Here is a 16,508-nt window from a genome sequence, read left to right as displayed (position 1 = left end):
TCAGCCATTTGCACTATATATTTTAGAATAAACAAAGTCTCTTAAGGAAACACTATCTAAATGCAACAGTCTTATGCTGTCTTTGGAAATTTGGCTATATTGACACCACTTCCAAATGAAAATGTGTACTGTAATTGCAGCATATATTCCAACATTAGATAGGTTTGTTTGTATGTGAATTTAAATCAATGTATTGGTATTTCCAATGTCAATATTTATACCAGTACTAATACCCATGATTATTTCCAATACCATTGGAATTTCCAATACCAATAATTATTTCAAATTCATTGTGCCTTAAATTATTGTTTGATATGGTTTGGCTGTGTCTCCACCCAAAATTGTATCTTGAATTGTAATCCCTAGAATCCCCACAATCCCCACGAGTCAAGGGAGGGACTCAGTGGGAAGTGATTGGATCTTGGGGGTGGTTTCTCCCATGCTATTCTCATGATAGTGAGTGAGTTCTCATGAAATCTGATGATTTTATAAGCATCTGGCATCTCCCCTGCTTGCACTCATTCTCTCTCCTGCCTCCCTGGGAAGAGGTACCTTCTGCCATGATTGTAAGTTTCCTGAGGCTTCCCCAGTCATAGGGAACTGTGAGTCAATTAAACTTCTTTTCTTTATAAATCACCCAGTCTTGGCATTTTCTTATAGCAGTGTAAGAACAGAATGATACATTGTTTAAATGATTTATTTGGAAGGGTAAATTATATTTGAAATACTAATGTTTGCCATACATTTCTGATTTTATCTAGAACATCAGAAATTCCCACCCCTTTCCCCTCCATGTCTTATTTAGGCCCAGCACTGCCTTTAGGAAGGAAATAGCTTTAACATAAAATAACCTCAACATAATTGAATATGGCCAGGTAGACATCTTCTTGCTTAACTAATTCTTTTTTTTCTTCACATGGCAGGAAGAACAATCATGGGGTGGCCTGATGAAAAAAGCATGGATGAATTGGATTTGAACTATTCAATAGATGCAGTGAGAGTCATCTTTACTGATACCTTCTCCTACCATTTGAAGTTTTCTTGGGGACATAGAATCCCCATGATGAAAGAGCACAGAGACCATTCAGGTAACTTTTGTAGAAGAAAAAAAATTTTTTTTGCTATTGTATCAGTAGCCACAAAGGGACCATACCTGATAGCAGAGGTGAAACTACACAAACATATACAACCACAACATATACCTTTAATTTCTGAACATAAATGAGATTCATATTTATTAAATGAAGCTTATGTGCTTAAGTACATTGTTATATTAAGAAATTATATTTACTATTATTTGTAAGTTACTCCTAAAAAAACACCTGAACAAAACGATGTTGCTCATTGACTCCCAAACATTTTCTTAAAGTTTAGTGTTTTCTTGACATAAGCAACAGAAGATCCGAGCTCAAGGAAAGCAATCTTGACTAATGGAAAGAATTATAAAATATAATGAAAAATCATTGAGAATTGGTCTTAAAAATATTCGTAAAGTAATTCTGCTATATTCCGTGTGGGTGTGCTCTGCAAATCTCAACTGAGAAGACTTATCATCCACTATATTATCATGGACTTTGCATTTTGAAACATTTGAAATTTTGTTTTTTTCTGTAGCCAAGATTGTATCATTCCATAATAATGGATGTGTTCTTCTTCTAAAGCTCACTGTCAAGCAATGAATGAAAAAATGAAGTGTGAAAGTTCAGAGTTCTGGGAGAAAGGCTTTGTAGCTTTTCAAGCTGCAATTAATGCTGCTATCATAGAAGTGAGTATAAAGTTAAAGGAATCTAACTGCATTACATTTGAATTTTGCTGGATGGTGATTTAATGGATTATCTTATTCTATCATTTATTTACTTCATTAATGAGGCACAATACACAGAACAACTTCCATATTAAAACCATTGTGCTAAGTACTGGAGATCAGAAAATAAGTAAAACACAGGCACTTTTCTCCAGGGATACTGGTACTGGGGGAGATTGAAACATGGATATATAGTCATAATAAGAGTTTAGATTCTATCATAGAATTTTTTATTTTTAACTTTTTTTTTCTTAGAGACAAAGTTTTACTCTGTTGCCCAGGCTGGAGTGCAGTGGCTATTCACAGACATGATTATAGCTCACTGCCACCTCAAACTTCTGGGCTCAAGTGATCCTCCTACGTCAACCTCCCAAGTAGCTGGGATTACAGGCACGTGCCACCATGCCTGGTTCTATCATGGAATTTAAAATGGTGTACGAGGTAAACTATAAAGCAGGATATACTCTGATAAGAAACATCAGGGCAAATTTACTAATTGAAGTGACATTCCAGCTAATCTTAAAATAGAGTAGTGTTTTGTCCAGTGAGGATGATGATGTTCTAAGGAGTCACGACAAAACCTAAAGTGTTTCAGGAACCACAGGGGGCCAGATCATGAAGGGCATATATACATAAAACATATAAATGTAGAATGTACATGATTCCTTATAATTTAGAGAAAAAGCCCAAGGTTGGAATTAGATTGATGATAACAATTTGTTCATTGATATCTTTATTTAGATCGCAACAAATCATTCAGTGATGGAACAGCTGATGTCAGTTACTGGTATACATATGAAGATATTACCTTTTGTTGCCCAAGGAGGAGTTGCAACTGATTTTTTCATTTTCTTCTGCATTATTTCTTTTTCTACATTTATATACTATGTATCAGTCAATGTTACGCAAGAAAAACAATACATTACGTCGTTGATGACAATGATGGGACTCCGAGAGTCGGCATTCTGGTAAATCATATGACTCCAATCCATTATGCAGCACAAACAGAACAACTTAGCTGGTTGACTCCTTAGACCAGGGGTCTCCAAGCTCCAGGCCACAGACTGCTACTGGTCTGTGGCCAGTTAGGTACCAGGCCACATAGGAGGAGGTGAGTGGCAGGCAAGTGAGCAAAGCTTCATCTATATTTACAGCCACTCCCTATTACTCGCATTACCACCTGAACTCCACCTCCTGTCAGAATAGCAGTGTTATTAGAGTCTCATAGAAGCTCGAATCCTATTGTGAACTATGCATGCGGGAGATCTAGGGCTCCTTATGAGTATCCAATGCCTGATGATCTGTCACGCAAGAGATCTAGGTTGCAGCCTCCTTATGAGTATCCAATGCCTGATGATCTGTCACTGTCTCCCATCGCCCCCAGATGGGACCATCTAGTTGCAGGAAAACAAGCTCAGGGTTCCCACTGATTCTACATTATAGTGAGTCGTATAATCATTTCATTATATATTACAATGTAATAATAATAGAAATTAAGTGCAGAATAAATATAATCCACATGCATCATCCCAACACCATCCCCCGACTCCTGTTTGTGGAAAAACTGTCTTCCATGAAACTGGTCCCTGGTGCCAAAAAGGTTGGGGACTGCTGCCTTAGATCTCTAAAGTGTCATATATACACTTACTGCTTTCATAAAGTAGTACGTTATAAATGAGTGCAGCAGATGACCCTACAGACTTGGTGACTTGAAACTTTCCAAATTTATTTGACATAAAGAAAGCCTCATCCTGTAGAAGTTTGCCAATACTCAGTGTGCTAGATGATTACTTGGTCACTAGTTACCATATATGGGTGAACCCAAATACACAAATGCTTGAGGTTTCCAATGTTCAGTAAAATACATGTTTCAGATACCTTATGTTAGGAATGGTGATTGACTTTTGACCCAGTGTTGGATGAGTCATCACTTTTATGACACTGCAAAAAGAGAAAACCTTTTATGTTCTTTAAACATTGAGACATTTTAGTTGAGGCCGTAGAGCACTGTGGTAAGCCTGGGAGGTGAGAAGCCTTGGGTTGTCTCCATCTCAGCATTCAGTAGCTACCATCTTGGAAAATTACTTAAACTCTTTCAACCTCAGTTTTCTCTTCTGTAAAACATGGATAATTATATGTACCTCTCATTGGTCCTGATAATTAAAAGAAAGAAATATATCTAAAATATTTTACATGGTGCTTAAGAATAAACACTCGATATTAGGTGTCAGTTGATGGAGATATGGGGAGCTTTATGGCCAGAGAGGACAGTAGAGGCAAGTTAGGAAACAAGGGTTGAATTGTCATAATGGCAAGATCTTTTCAAGAGTTTAGCCAAGTGATGCATTAGAGACAGGTGCGGTAAAACCCTGAGTTTCTGGAGTCAGAAAGAAATGGCTTGAATCTTGAATTTGCCCTTTGCACACTGTAATATTACCTCAGTGTTAAATAAGATATGTAGAATATATATAAGGGTTCTGGGCATATGCTACATAGGCTTTCAAAGAATATTGGACATTACTGAGTAGAAAAAAAATAAAGTTTATGTGATTTTCTACACAAGTGTTCAATACACCAGGTGGAGAAGTGGAGAAGATGAATTACTTCTTCGGTTTAGGATGAAAGTTTTTCTCAGATGTCTTTTTCTGTATCAAAATTGAATAACTCAATACTAAAAAAATTTGGTCAAGATAGATAGATAGATATTTCTTTTCTTTCTTTCTTTTCTTTTCTTTCTTTCTTTTTTTCTTTCTTTTTTTTCTTTTTTTTTTTTTTTGAGACAGAGTCTTGCTCTGTCACCCAGGCTGGAGTGCAGTGGCAAGATCTTGGCTCACTGCAACCTCTGCCTCCTGGGTTCAAGTGATTCTTCTGCCTCAACCTCCCGAGTAGTTGCAACTACAGGCAAGTGCCACCATGCCCGGCTAATCTTTGTACTTTTTGTGGAGACAGAGTTTCACTATGTTGGCCAGGCTGGTCTCAAACTCCTGACCTCAAGTGATCCACCTGCTTCGGCCTCCTAAAGTGCTGGGATTACAGGCGTGAGCCGCCACCCCAGCCTGTTTTTTAAAAAATGCTACACAAAGAATTAGAGAAAAATAGCCAAGATGATTTTTAAAATAATAATCCAGTGAGAAAGGATTAAAAATCCGGGCAGTGTTTTTCCTCTCGTAAGAAAAGCCTGGGGCATTTTACTTGTGCAGCATTTAAGTGGAACTAAGGAGAGTTTGTAGAATATAGATGAACAATTTCAGATGAATAAAAGTGTACTGTGCAAAGGGAGTTATTACAATTAGCCATTAAAAATAAGTCATCTGAAAACATGATGGCATTTTCTACTTTAAATAAAAACTAACTGTTCATTGTGGACGCATTATAAGCCAGTTGCCATATTAAACCCATAAAATAAATAATTTCATTTATTTTTCCTGTTTTCCACCAGAGAAAACTGAAGTTTGAAGAGATTAAATAACTACCTCTCAGGGTTATATCGTTATAATGTAGCAGGAGGAACTGGAACTAACTCAGATCTGTGATTAGAAAGCTTTTTCTCTTTCTCCTTTAAAGAACTTTCTTCCTGTTTATTTGGCATTGATAGCAAGGGAAAAGCTATCTTCATATTCGTCTACATGTCTGTATCTATCTATGTCCTGTGGGTATGTATAAATGTGTATCTATATCTAATTATCTATACTGGGGATTGGTAATCTATCAGCTGTTTTTGTACAATTTGCAAATTAGGAATTTCTTTTACATTTTTAAATTATACTTTAAGTTCTGGAATACATGTGCAGAATGTGCAGGTTTGTTACATAGGTATACATGTGCCATGGTGGTTTGCTGCAACCATCAACCTGTCATCTAGGTTTTAAGCCCCACATGCATTAGGTATTTATCCTAATGCTATCCCTCCCCTTGCTCCCTACCCCTGACAGGCCCCAGTGTATGATGTTCCCCTCCCTGTGCCCATATGTTCTCGTTGTTCACCTCTCACTTATGAGTGAGAACATGTGTTTGGTTTTCTGTTCCTGTGTTAGTTTGCTGAGAATGATGGTTTCCAGCTTCGTCCATGTCTCTGCAAATGACATGAACTAATTCTTTTTCATGGCTGCATATATTCCATAGTGTATATGTACCACATTTTTTAAATCCAGTCTAATATTGATGGGCATTTGGGTTGGTTCCAAGTCTTTGCCATTGTGAATAGTGCTGCAATAAACATACGTGTGCATGTGTCTTCATAGTAGAATGATTTATGATCCTTAGGGTATATACCCAGTAATGGGATTGCTGGGTCAAATGGTATTTCTTGTTCTAGATCCTTGAGGAATTGCCACACTGTCTTCCACAATGGCTGAACTAATTTACACTCCCACCAACAGTATAAAAGCATTCCTATTTCTCCACATCCTCTCCAGCATCTGTCATTTCTTGACTTTTTAATGATCACCATTGTAACTGGTGTGAGATGGTATCTCATTGTGGTTTTGATTTGTATTTCTCTAATGACCAGTGATGATAAGCTTTTTTCATATGCTTGTTGGCTGCATAAATGTCTTCTTTTGAGAAGTGTCTGTTCATATCCTTTGCCCATTTTTTGATGGGTTGTTAGTTTTTTCTTGTAAATTTATTTAAGTTCCTTGTAGATTCTGGATAGTAGACCTTTGTCAGATGGATAGATTGCAAAAATTTTCTCCCATTCCGTAGGTTGCCTGTTCACTCTGATGATAGTTTCTTTTGCTGTGCAGATGCTCTTTAGTTTGATTAGATCCCATTTGTCAATTTTGGCTTTTGTTGACATTGGTTTTGGCATTTTAGTCATGAAGTCTTTGCCTATGGCTATATCCTGAATGATATTGTCTAGGTTTTCTTCTAGGGTTTTAAAGGTTTTAGATCTTATGTTTAAGTCTTTAATCCATCTTTAGTTAATTTTTGTATAAGGTGTAAGGAAGGGGTCCAGTTTCTGTTTTCTGCATATGGCTAGCTAGTTTTCCCAACATCATTTATTAAATAGGGAATGCTTTCCCCACTTATTGTTTTTGTCAGATTTGTCAAAGATCAGATGACTGTAGATGTGCAGTGTTATTTCTGAGGCCTCTGTCTGTTCCATTTGTCTATATATCTGCTTTAGTACCCATACCATGCTGTTTTAGTTACTGTGGCCTTGTAGTATAGTTTGAAGTCAGGTAGCATGATGCCTCCAGCTTTCTTCTTCTTGCCTAGGATTGTCTTGGCTATGTGGATTCTTTTTTGGTTTCATATGAAATTTAAAGTAGTTTTTTCTAATTCTGTGAAGAAAGTCAGTGGTAGCTTGATGGGAATAGCATTGAATCTATAAATTACTTTGGACAGTATGGCCATTTTAACAATATTGATTTTTTCGTATCCATGAGCATGGAATGTTTTTCCATTTGTTTGTGTCCTCTTTTATTTCCTTGAGCAGTTATTTGTATTTCTCCTTGAAAAGGTCCTTCATGTCGCTTGTAAGTTGTATTCCTAGGTATTTTATTATCTTTGTAGCAGTTGTGAATGGGAGTTCACTAATGATTTGGCTCTCTATTACTGGTATATAAGAATGCTTATGATTTTTGCACATTGATTTTGTATCCTGAGACTTTGCTGAAGTTGCTTATCAACTTAAGGAGTTTTTGGACTGAGACAATGGGGATTTCTAAATATACAATCATGTCATCTGCAAACAGAGACAATTTGACTTCCTTTCTTCCTATTTGAATACCCTTTATTTCTTTCTTTTGCCTGATTGTGCTGGCCAGAACTTCCAATACTATGTTGAATAGGAGTGGTGAGAGAGGGCATTCTTCTCTTGTGCTGGTTTTCAAAGAGAATGCTTCCAGCTTTTGCCCATTCAGTATAATATTGGCTATGAGTTTGTCATAAATGGCTCTTATTATTTTGAGACATGTTGCATAAATACCTAGTTTATTGAGTGTTTTTAGCATGAAGGGATGTTGAATTTTGTTGAAGGTATTTTCTCCACCTCCTGAGATAATCATGTGGTTTTTGTGACTGGTTCTGGTTGTATGATGGATTACATTTATTGATTTGTGTATGTTGAACCAGCCTTGCATCCCAGGGATGAAGCCCACTTGATCATGGTGGATAAGCTTTTTGATGTGCTGCTGGATTCGGTTTGCCAGTATTTTATCGAGGATTTTTGCATCGATGTTCATCAGGGATATTGGCCTGAAATTTTCTTTTTTTATTGTGTCTCTGCCAGGTTTTGGTATCAGGATGATACTGGTCTCATAAAATGAGTTAGGGAGGAGTCCCTCATTTTCTATTGTTTGAAATAGTTTCAGAATGAATGGTACCAGCTCCCCTTTGTACTTCTGGTAGAATTCAGCTGTGAATCTGTCTGGTCCTGGGCTTTGTTTTGGTTGGTGGGCTATTAATTACTGCCTCAATTTCAGAACTTGTTATTGGTCGATTCAGGGATTCGACATCTTCCTTGTTTAGTACTGGGAGGTTGTAGGTGTCCAGGAATTTATCCATTTCTTCTAGATTTTCTAGTTTATTTACATAGAGGTGTTTATAGTATTCTCTGATGTTAGTTTGTATTTCTGTGGGATCAGTGGTGATATCCCCTTTATCATTTTTTGTTGTGTCTATTTGATTTTTCTCTCTTTTCTTCTTTATTAGTCTGGCTAGAAGTCTGTCTATTTTGATAATCTTTTAAAAAACCCAGCTCCTGGATTCATTGATTTTTTTGAAGGCTTTTTCATGTCTCTATCTCCTTCAGTTCTGCTCTGCTCTGATCTTAGTTATTTCTTGTCTCCTGCTAGCTTTTGAATTTGTTTGCTCTTGCTTCTCCAGTTCTTTTAATTGTGATGTTAGGGTGTCAATTTTAGATCTTTCCCACTTTCTCCTGTGGGCATTTAGTGCTATTAATTTTCCTCTAAACCCTGCTTTAGCTGTGTCCCAGAGATTCTGGTGTGTTGTGTCTTTGTTCTCATAGATTTAAAAAAATTTATTTATTTCTGCCTTAATTTTGTTATTTACCCAGTAGTCATTCAGGAGCAGGTTGTTCAGTTTCCATGTAGTTGTGCAGTTTTGAGTGAATTTCTTAATCCTGAGTTCTAATTTGATTGCACTGTGGTCTGAGAAACTGTTTGTTATGATTTCCATTCTTTTGCATTTGCTGAGGAGTGTTTTACTTCCAGTTATGCGGTTGATTTTAGAATAAATGCTAGTGGTGCTGAGAAGAATGTATATTCTGTTGATTTGGGGTGGAGAGTTCTATAGATGTCTATTAGGTCCACTTGGTCCAGAGCTAAGTTCAAGTCCTGAATATCCTTGTTAATTTTCTGTCACATTAATCTGTCTAATATTGACAGTGGTATGTTAAAGTCTCCCACTATCATTGTGTCAGAGTCTAAGTGTCTTTGTAGGTCACTAAGAACTTGCTTTATGAATCTGGGTGGTCCTATTTTGGGTGCCTATATATTTAGGATAGTTATCTCTTCTTGTTGCATTGATCCCTTTACCATTATGTAATGGCCTTCTTTGTGTTTTTTGATCTTTGTTTGTTTAAAGTCTGTTTTATCAGAGGCTAGGATTCTAACCTCTGCTTTTTTTTTTCTATTTTCTTTTTTTGCTTTCCGTTTACTTGGTATGTATTCCTCCATTCCTTTATTTTGAGCCTATTTGTGTCTGCACCTGAGATGGGTCTCTTGAATACACACACGAATGGGTCTTGACTCTTTACCCAATTTGGCAAATTGGATACTGGCATCTGTGTCTTTTAATTGGGGCATTTATCCCATTTACATTTAAGGTTAATATTGTTATGTGTGAATTTGATCCTGTCATCATGATGCTAGCTGGTTATTTTGCACATTAGTTGATGCAGTTTCTTCATAGCATCATTGGTCTTTTTATTTTGGCATGTTTTTGCAGTAGTTGGTATTGACTTTTTCTTTCTGTATTTAGTGCTTCCTTCAGGAGCTCTTGTAAGGCATGCCTGGTGGTGACAAAATCCCTTAGCATTTGCTTGTCTGTAAAGGATTTTATTTCTCCTTCACTTATGAAGCTTAGTTTGGCTAGATGTCTTTTACATTTTTAAATGCTTCGGAAAAAATTCAATGAACAATAATATTTTGTGGCATGTGAAAATATACATGAAATTCAAATTTTGTTGTCCATAAATACATTTTATTGAAACACAGCCACACATCACTAACATGTTGTTTATGATTGTGCTTGTGCTACAATGGCAAGAGAAACTGTACAGCCTGCAAAGCTGAAAATATTCACAGTGTGGCTATTTAGAAAAAAGTGCTGAACCCTGCTTCATTATCTACTTTTTTTGTCCATATTGTTTATACAATAACTTTACTGAAAAAACTTGTCCAGAGCTGAGAAATCATCATAGATGTCTTCCCAGGAAAGCTCTCTCTGGAAACCTCTCCCAGTGACATCCATCGTATCACCCAGTTTTACTTAATTTGCAATTAGCTATCTATTTTGCCTCTCTACTTGTTTATTGCCTACCTTCTCTTATATTATGTGATCTTGAGGGTAGGAGATAAGTTAGTTATTGCATTTTCTTTACCCTTGATAAATGGTGAGCTTCACAAATCATTTGCTGAATAAATGAATCAAGGAAGTGATGAAGTAACAACATTCTAACTGACTGCTTTGTTTCTCTGCTAGGCTTTCCTGGGGTTTGATGTATGCTGGCTTCATCCTTATCATGGCCACTTTAATGGCTCTTATTGTAAAATCTGCACAAATTGTTGTCCTGACTGGTTTTGTGATGGTCTTCACCCTCTTTCTCCTCTATGGCCTGTCTTTGGTGAGTTGGTGAATTTCATCTCAGTCTTTTTTTCTCTTTCTCTCTCTCTGCTACCAATCATTTATCACTAATTCTGGTCTCACCTCTTTTGTTCTCTTTGTAGTATTTGCATGAGATAGTGTCTAGGGGTGGAAAACTGATAAAATATACTTTTATAATATAAAATTCCTTTTTTGTGCTACTAATGGTTCTCACAGAATTATATACCAGCTAAAGTTTTTCTCTTTTCTCAGATAACTTTAGCTTTCCTGATGAGTGTCTTGATAAAGAAACCTTTCCTTACGGGCTTGGTTGTTTTTCTGCTTATCGTCTTTTGGGGGATCCTGGGATTCACAGCACTGTATACACATCTTCCTGCATTTTTGGAATGGACTTTGTGTCTTCTTAGCCCCTTTGCCTTCACTGTTGGGATGGCCCAGGTAAGAGTTAAGGTAACAATTTCACTTTTTACAAACCATTCTACACAGACTCCCTCTTAATAATTCACGCAACATGCTCTAAGTATTCCATTCTATAACTTTTGTAAAAATAAACATTTAGGAGACAGGAGTGACTTTAATTTTTCTCTCTTAGTGTAATTAGTTTCCCTATAAGTCACTAAATATAGGATCATACTCTTATTATTGAGGTGTTTCAGCTTCTACTTCTAATGGATTATCCCAAAGAACATTTGTCCCATTCAATGCTCAGGAAACATGACCCTTAATGTTATCAAAAGCATTTAAAAACCAGGAATTTGGAATAAATACATCTTTATTTTTTAATTGCTAATTTCTACTGAACCTTGTCTCAGAAAAGTTAATTTTAGTTATGATATCATAACTATAAAATGCTAAATGAAAAGTTATGCTAGATATAAACTCATTGTATCCTACGGCAGTCTAGTTAAGACATTATTCTTCTGTCTTCTGCCCAGCTACTGAAATATTTTACTACTTCATGTTTTTACTCTGAAATGGACTTCCTTGTTGAGAATTCCCTCCTTTTTTCTCATTCTAAGTTCAGTAAAGTCCTGTTGCAGCACTGTTTGTAATAAGATTGAAAATAATGTAAATGTCCATTGGTAGATTACTGGTTAAATAAATTACGGTCCATCCATACGATGGAAAGTGTGCATCCATCAAAAAGAATTTTTAAAGACTGATGCTGTGACTCACACCTGTCAATGATAGCACTTTGGGAGGCTAAGACGGATCACTTGTGGCAGGAGTTCGAGACCACCGTGGGCAACATGGTGAAACCCCATCTCTACAAATAAATAATAATAAAAAATAAAAATTAGCCAGTCATGGTGGGAGTGCATCTGTAGTCCTAGCTACTCTGGAGGCTGATGTGGGAGAATCACCTGGGTCCAGGAGGTTGAGCCTACTGTGAGCTGAAATAGCACCACTGCACTCCAGACAGGGTAACAGAGTGAGACCGTCTCAAAAAACAAAGAACAAACAAAAAAGAATTTAAAAACACTTCTTGTACTGACATAGAGAGTTCTGTAAACTCTATTAGGTCCTGCTCAAGTATCACCTTTCTTGAGTTTGTACTTCCTCCTAGAAAATGTATCTGGGGCTGCCTGTGGGTTTCTTAGTGCTCAGTACTAACTTCCATTCATTTCCCAAATTGACATCACTTCATTGCTATTAAAATTATCTTCTATAATAGTAGACAGAGCTCTGTAGAGACAAGATTAATTTTATTTATCTTTGCAAACCCAGTTGTAGCAGAAATAGACAATAATAATTCTTAATGCCATATTAATTCTTTTAAAATTTGCTGTATCTTTTTTTTTTCAGCTTATACATTTGGACTATGATGTGAATTCTAATGCCCATTTGGATTCTTCACACAATCCATACCTAATAATAGCTACTCTTTTTATGTTGGTTTTTGACACCCTTCTGTATTTGGCATTGACATTATATTTTGACAAAATTTTGCCCAGTAAGTACTAACATGGCTGTAACTTAACACAATTTCAGTAATTGCATGTCTTGAAAATAACTCTACATTGTACTAAATAAAAATTAGCAGGCAGTTTTTCAAAATTTCTACAACAAGCCTAATGATATTCTGTAGTTTGTTTATAGAATCACTTTCTAAGACTTGGCTCTGCTATAACACTCCAGGGTGTTTCTTTTTAAAAAGAGACACTTGCGAGAGATTATGGATAATTATACTATTAGTGTTTGTATCAGAACTAGATGAAGAATGCTGGTGCTTGATACTTGATCTTAGAAATCTGTAAGTGCTTTTCCTATTTAACTCACTTGATAGACAACAGCAGGTTGTTAGTAAAAATATTATAATTGTGTAATCAATGTACAATCTTTCCTTTCTTTGTTACTTTTTTTTTTTTTTTTGAGAAGGAGCCTAGCTCTGTCGCCCAGGCTGGGATGCAGTGGCATGATCTCGACTCACTGCAACCTCCGCCTCCTCGATTCAAGTGATTCTCATGCCTCAGCCTGCTGAGCATCTGGGACTACGGGCATGCACCACCATTCCTGGCTAATTTTTGTGTTTTCAGGAGGGATGGGGTTTCACCATGTTGACCAGGTTGTCTCAAACTCCTGACCTCAGGTGATCCGCCAACCTCGGCCTCCCAAACTGCTGAGATTACAGGCGTGAACCACCGTGCCACCCTTATGTACAATCTTTTCTGTAGAGAAACAAAATCTTTCTCTGTGCATCTCTGGGGTTTGTCTGTCAATTCCTCATATGTACTAGGTAAGTGCTAAGGAAGAGGCAGAAAGGGAAATTAGAAAATGAAGTGAAGGAAGGGACCTTCTAAATAGTTTATTCATCACATTTCTGGGAGTACTGATACAGAATAATGACTCGCTGATTATTTTAAAACCTCCCAAGAAAGAAATTTCAGAATGTATCATTAGTGTTATGATATTTACGATTATTCTTGGTGTATTGACCTTATCTGATCCAAATGGAGGAAATCACAAGCAGGAGAATTGCTTGAACCCGGAAAGCAGAGGTTGTAGCGAGCCAGGATCATGCATCTGGACTGCAGCCTGGGTGACAGAGTTAGACTCCATCTTAAAAAATAAAAAATAAAAAGGGCACATAAGTACAGCTAGATAGAAAATTGTTCTTAATTAGATTTAAATTCCTCCTGAGACATCTCTCTGCATTTTGAGGAGCTTTTTAGTTAGTTAACAATGCTACATGCTTCTCATGTTTAAAACGTCATATTAGCCATCTCTGTTATTTTCTCCTCACTGTTCTGTGTGTGTCAAAAGCACATTAAAACAGTAATACCTTAATACGATAATGTGGGTTCAGATTTAATGTCAAAAGGGCTGCATGGATATGATGATGGTATCCTTGAAGTGATGACTGACCCAGTATTCATTTACCTCCTGCTCACATAGCTGAATATGGACATCGATGTTCTCCCTTGTTTTTCCTGAAATCCTGTTATTGGTTTCAACACGGAAGGGCTAATCATGTGGTCCTTGAGAATGAAACAGATTCTGATCCTACACCTAATGACTCTTTTGAACCAGTGTCTCCAGAATTCTGTGGGAAAGAAGCCATCAGGTAACCAATAAATTACTTAGAGGCACAAATGGAGAACAGGCAAGACCAGGGATCTGTCAGGCAGCACACTAGGAGCAAAGACCACCTTCTGTGCCCTCTATACCCACCTACATCCAGCCTGCTGCACTCATCAAAGGCTACACTCACTCTTCATAGCACACTATTTTCTCACATTCTCAGCATTTACATTTACTAATATTTTGTGATATAGTAACAACCGTCCACAAGTAAATAATTTTTGAATTTCCATTTTCCATATTATCTTTCTCATTTCTCCTCTTTGTGTTTTTCTCCCCTTGGTTGTTCTCTTTGTGACAAACACTGCCATTGTCTCCCTTGCTTTTATTCTCACCCTCCTTTTTTTGTTAATTCACTTTGTCCCTCTCATCTTCCCTTCCTGGTTTATAATTTGATGAGGAGAAAAAGGCAAGCGATGCAGGCATGGGAAGAAGACACTCCAGAGAGATGGGAAGGAAACATGAGAAGTCAGGACTGTTAGTTTCATGCCTATCTTCCCTCTTAGATGATGGACGTGCTTTATTCAATTCTTTGATTTCCAAACAACTAGAAATCTCTAATATTACCCCAGATCTTTGCTCAAATTTCATTCATAATTCAATGTTGTATTAATCTCACTCCTCAATAATACCTTTCTGATATATCTCTTTCAGTAATATTTTAACTCAGAACATTTATGATACAGTCTCTGAACACAGGTCCAATATGAACATACAACAAAGAGCAATATTTGCTCATTCCTTATGAGCATGTAAACATAGCAGTGTTTTCAAGAATCATGACATCTTTCTAAGCTGGAACTCTAAGTTTTATGTTCTTTCCAGTGCCTATATCAGAATTAGATCCTATCAGAGAGATCATAGAAAGCCTTGAATGACGAAATAAGGGGTTTTCATTTACTCAGTGGGCAAGGAGGAGGGTATTGAAGATTTGCGAATTGAGGGTACTAAGACTAGTCTTATGGTCTAGAAAAATTATCCCCAGCAACGGGTGGAGATTGGAAGCAGGGTCTCACATAGCTGATGGTTAGGAAAGTGTAGGAGATTTCATCTGTGGCATGGCTGCTCAAGACTGCCAGTCCTGCGTCATGACTGTGGCTGGCGCTGCATCCAACAGACCAGTGCACAGAGTTCTGAAGCCTGCGCCATTCTATCCCAGAGGTCGAGCCAGCTGGGCTCATAATTGCCTCTCAGTATAGAAGGCAGAAAAGTGAAATGTCAATTAAAAGGTATTATTATACCAACCACAGAGTAGATTCTACCTAATCTATAATGTACTATCTAAACATGAAAGTTAAATGTTATCAAAATGTATGGAAAAAATCTATAATTTCTATTGCTTAGATGAAATGAAGGAATAAAGCAAGCTGATACCTATTATTGTCTCAAAAAGAAAAGATAGGGAAAAAGAGGCTAGGAAAAACCAAGCGACTTGCCCAAGGCCACAAAGTTTAAAGAGAAACAGTATTTGAATCCATATGTGCTCAACTTGAAAGTCATTGCATCTGAATGCGCAGCCTCTTCAGTTACTTCCGTATTTAACTGGATTGTGCCTATTTGATAAATTGAATTATACCCCTCAAAATTTATTGAAACCCTAACCCTTGAAATGATGGTATTTGAAGATAAAGTCTTAGGAAGTGATTAGGGTTACATGAGATCATGAGGGTAGGGCCTTCCTGATGGAATTAGTGTATTTATTAGAGGCACAAGAGAGCTTGCACTCTTTCCCTCTCTCTGCCATGTGATGACACAGCAAGAAGGCAGCTGTTTGCAAGCCAGGAAGAGAGCCCTCATCAGAAGCCAAATCTATTGACACCTTAATCTTGGAATTCTCATCCTTCAGAACTATAGGAAATAAATGTGTATTCTTGGTATTTTGTTATAGCAGCCCAAGCAGGAGAAAGCAACCTACCTGCTGGTTTGTTGTGATAATGTAAGTAAAAATGTAGACAAAATGCTCTGGATCTGGCTTATAGTAAGTAGTCTTTCAAGTCACTTAAAATCTTTTTTCTTTTTTTTAACTTCTATTTTAAGTTCAGGGGTACATGTGCAGGTTCGTTACATAGGTAAAGTTGTGTCATGGGGGTTTGTTCTACAGATTATTTTATCACCTAGGTATTAAGCCTAGTACCCGTTAGTTACTTTTCCTGATAAAATATTTTTCTATGCCCTCTTTTAAAAATCTTTCTCTGTTTTAAATCCTTTTCCTGGTCTTTTTCCTCCTCTCTCATCTTCTTTGGAAGTTTACTGGTTTCAAGTATTTTGTGTTCTGCTTATATTATCTTATTTATCTACAATCCAACTCTGTATGATAATTAATGTCATC

At 36.9% G+C, this 16,508-nt stretch overlaps 1 protein-coding gene across 3 annotated transcripts in view; it reads left to right on the top strand.

Annotated features, from left to right (window-relative positions):
* ABCA9 (ATP binding cassette subfamily A member 9) overlaps nucleotides 1-16,508 on the top strand; it is a 76,737-nt gene that overhangs the window by 14,527 nt on the left and 45,702 nt on the right. For 2 of the 3 annotated variants that reach the window (XM_005584796.5, XM_074020260.1), the window contains exons 4-10: nucleotides 924-1,088; nucleotides 1,662-1,765; nucleotides 2,546-2,772; nucleotides 10,475-10,616; nucleotides 10,850-11,035; nucleotides 12,404-12,551; nucleotides 13,994-14,162. In XM_005584796.5, coding sequence (XP_005584853.3) covers nucleotides 924-1,088; nucleotides 1,662-1,765; nucleotides 2,546-2,772; nucleotides 10,475-10,616; nucleotides 10,850-11,035; nucleotides 12,404-12,551; nucleotides 13,994-14,162 — 1,141 coding nt within the window. The remainder of the gene's footprint in view (nucleotides 1-923; nucleotides 1,089-1,661; nucleotides 1,766-2,545; nucleotides 2,773-10,474; nucleotides 10,617-10,849; nucleotides 11,036-12,403; nucleotides 12,552-13,993; nucleotides 14,163-16,508) is intronic. The other variant, XM_074020259.1, reaches the window with a different exon arrangement.

The sequence above is a fragment of the Macaca fascicularis genome, chromosome 16, assembly GCF_037993035.2.
Source record: "Macaca fascicularis isolate 582-1 chromosome 16, T2T-MFA8v1.1".
In the NCBI taxonomy this organism is placed as follows: domain Eukaryota; kingdom Metazoa; phylum Chordata; class Mammalia; order Primates; family Cercopithecidae; genus Macaca; species Macaca fascicularis.
The sequence above is the reverse complement of the archived record's forward strand: the minus strand, read 5'-3'. Positions and strand labels throughout refer to the sequence as shown.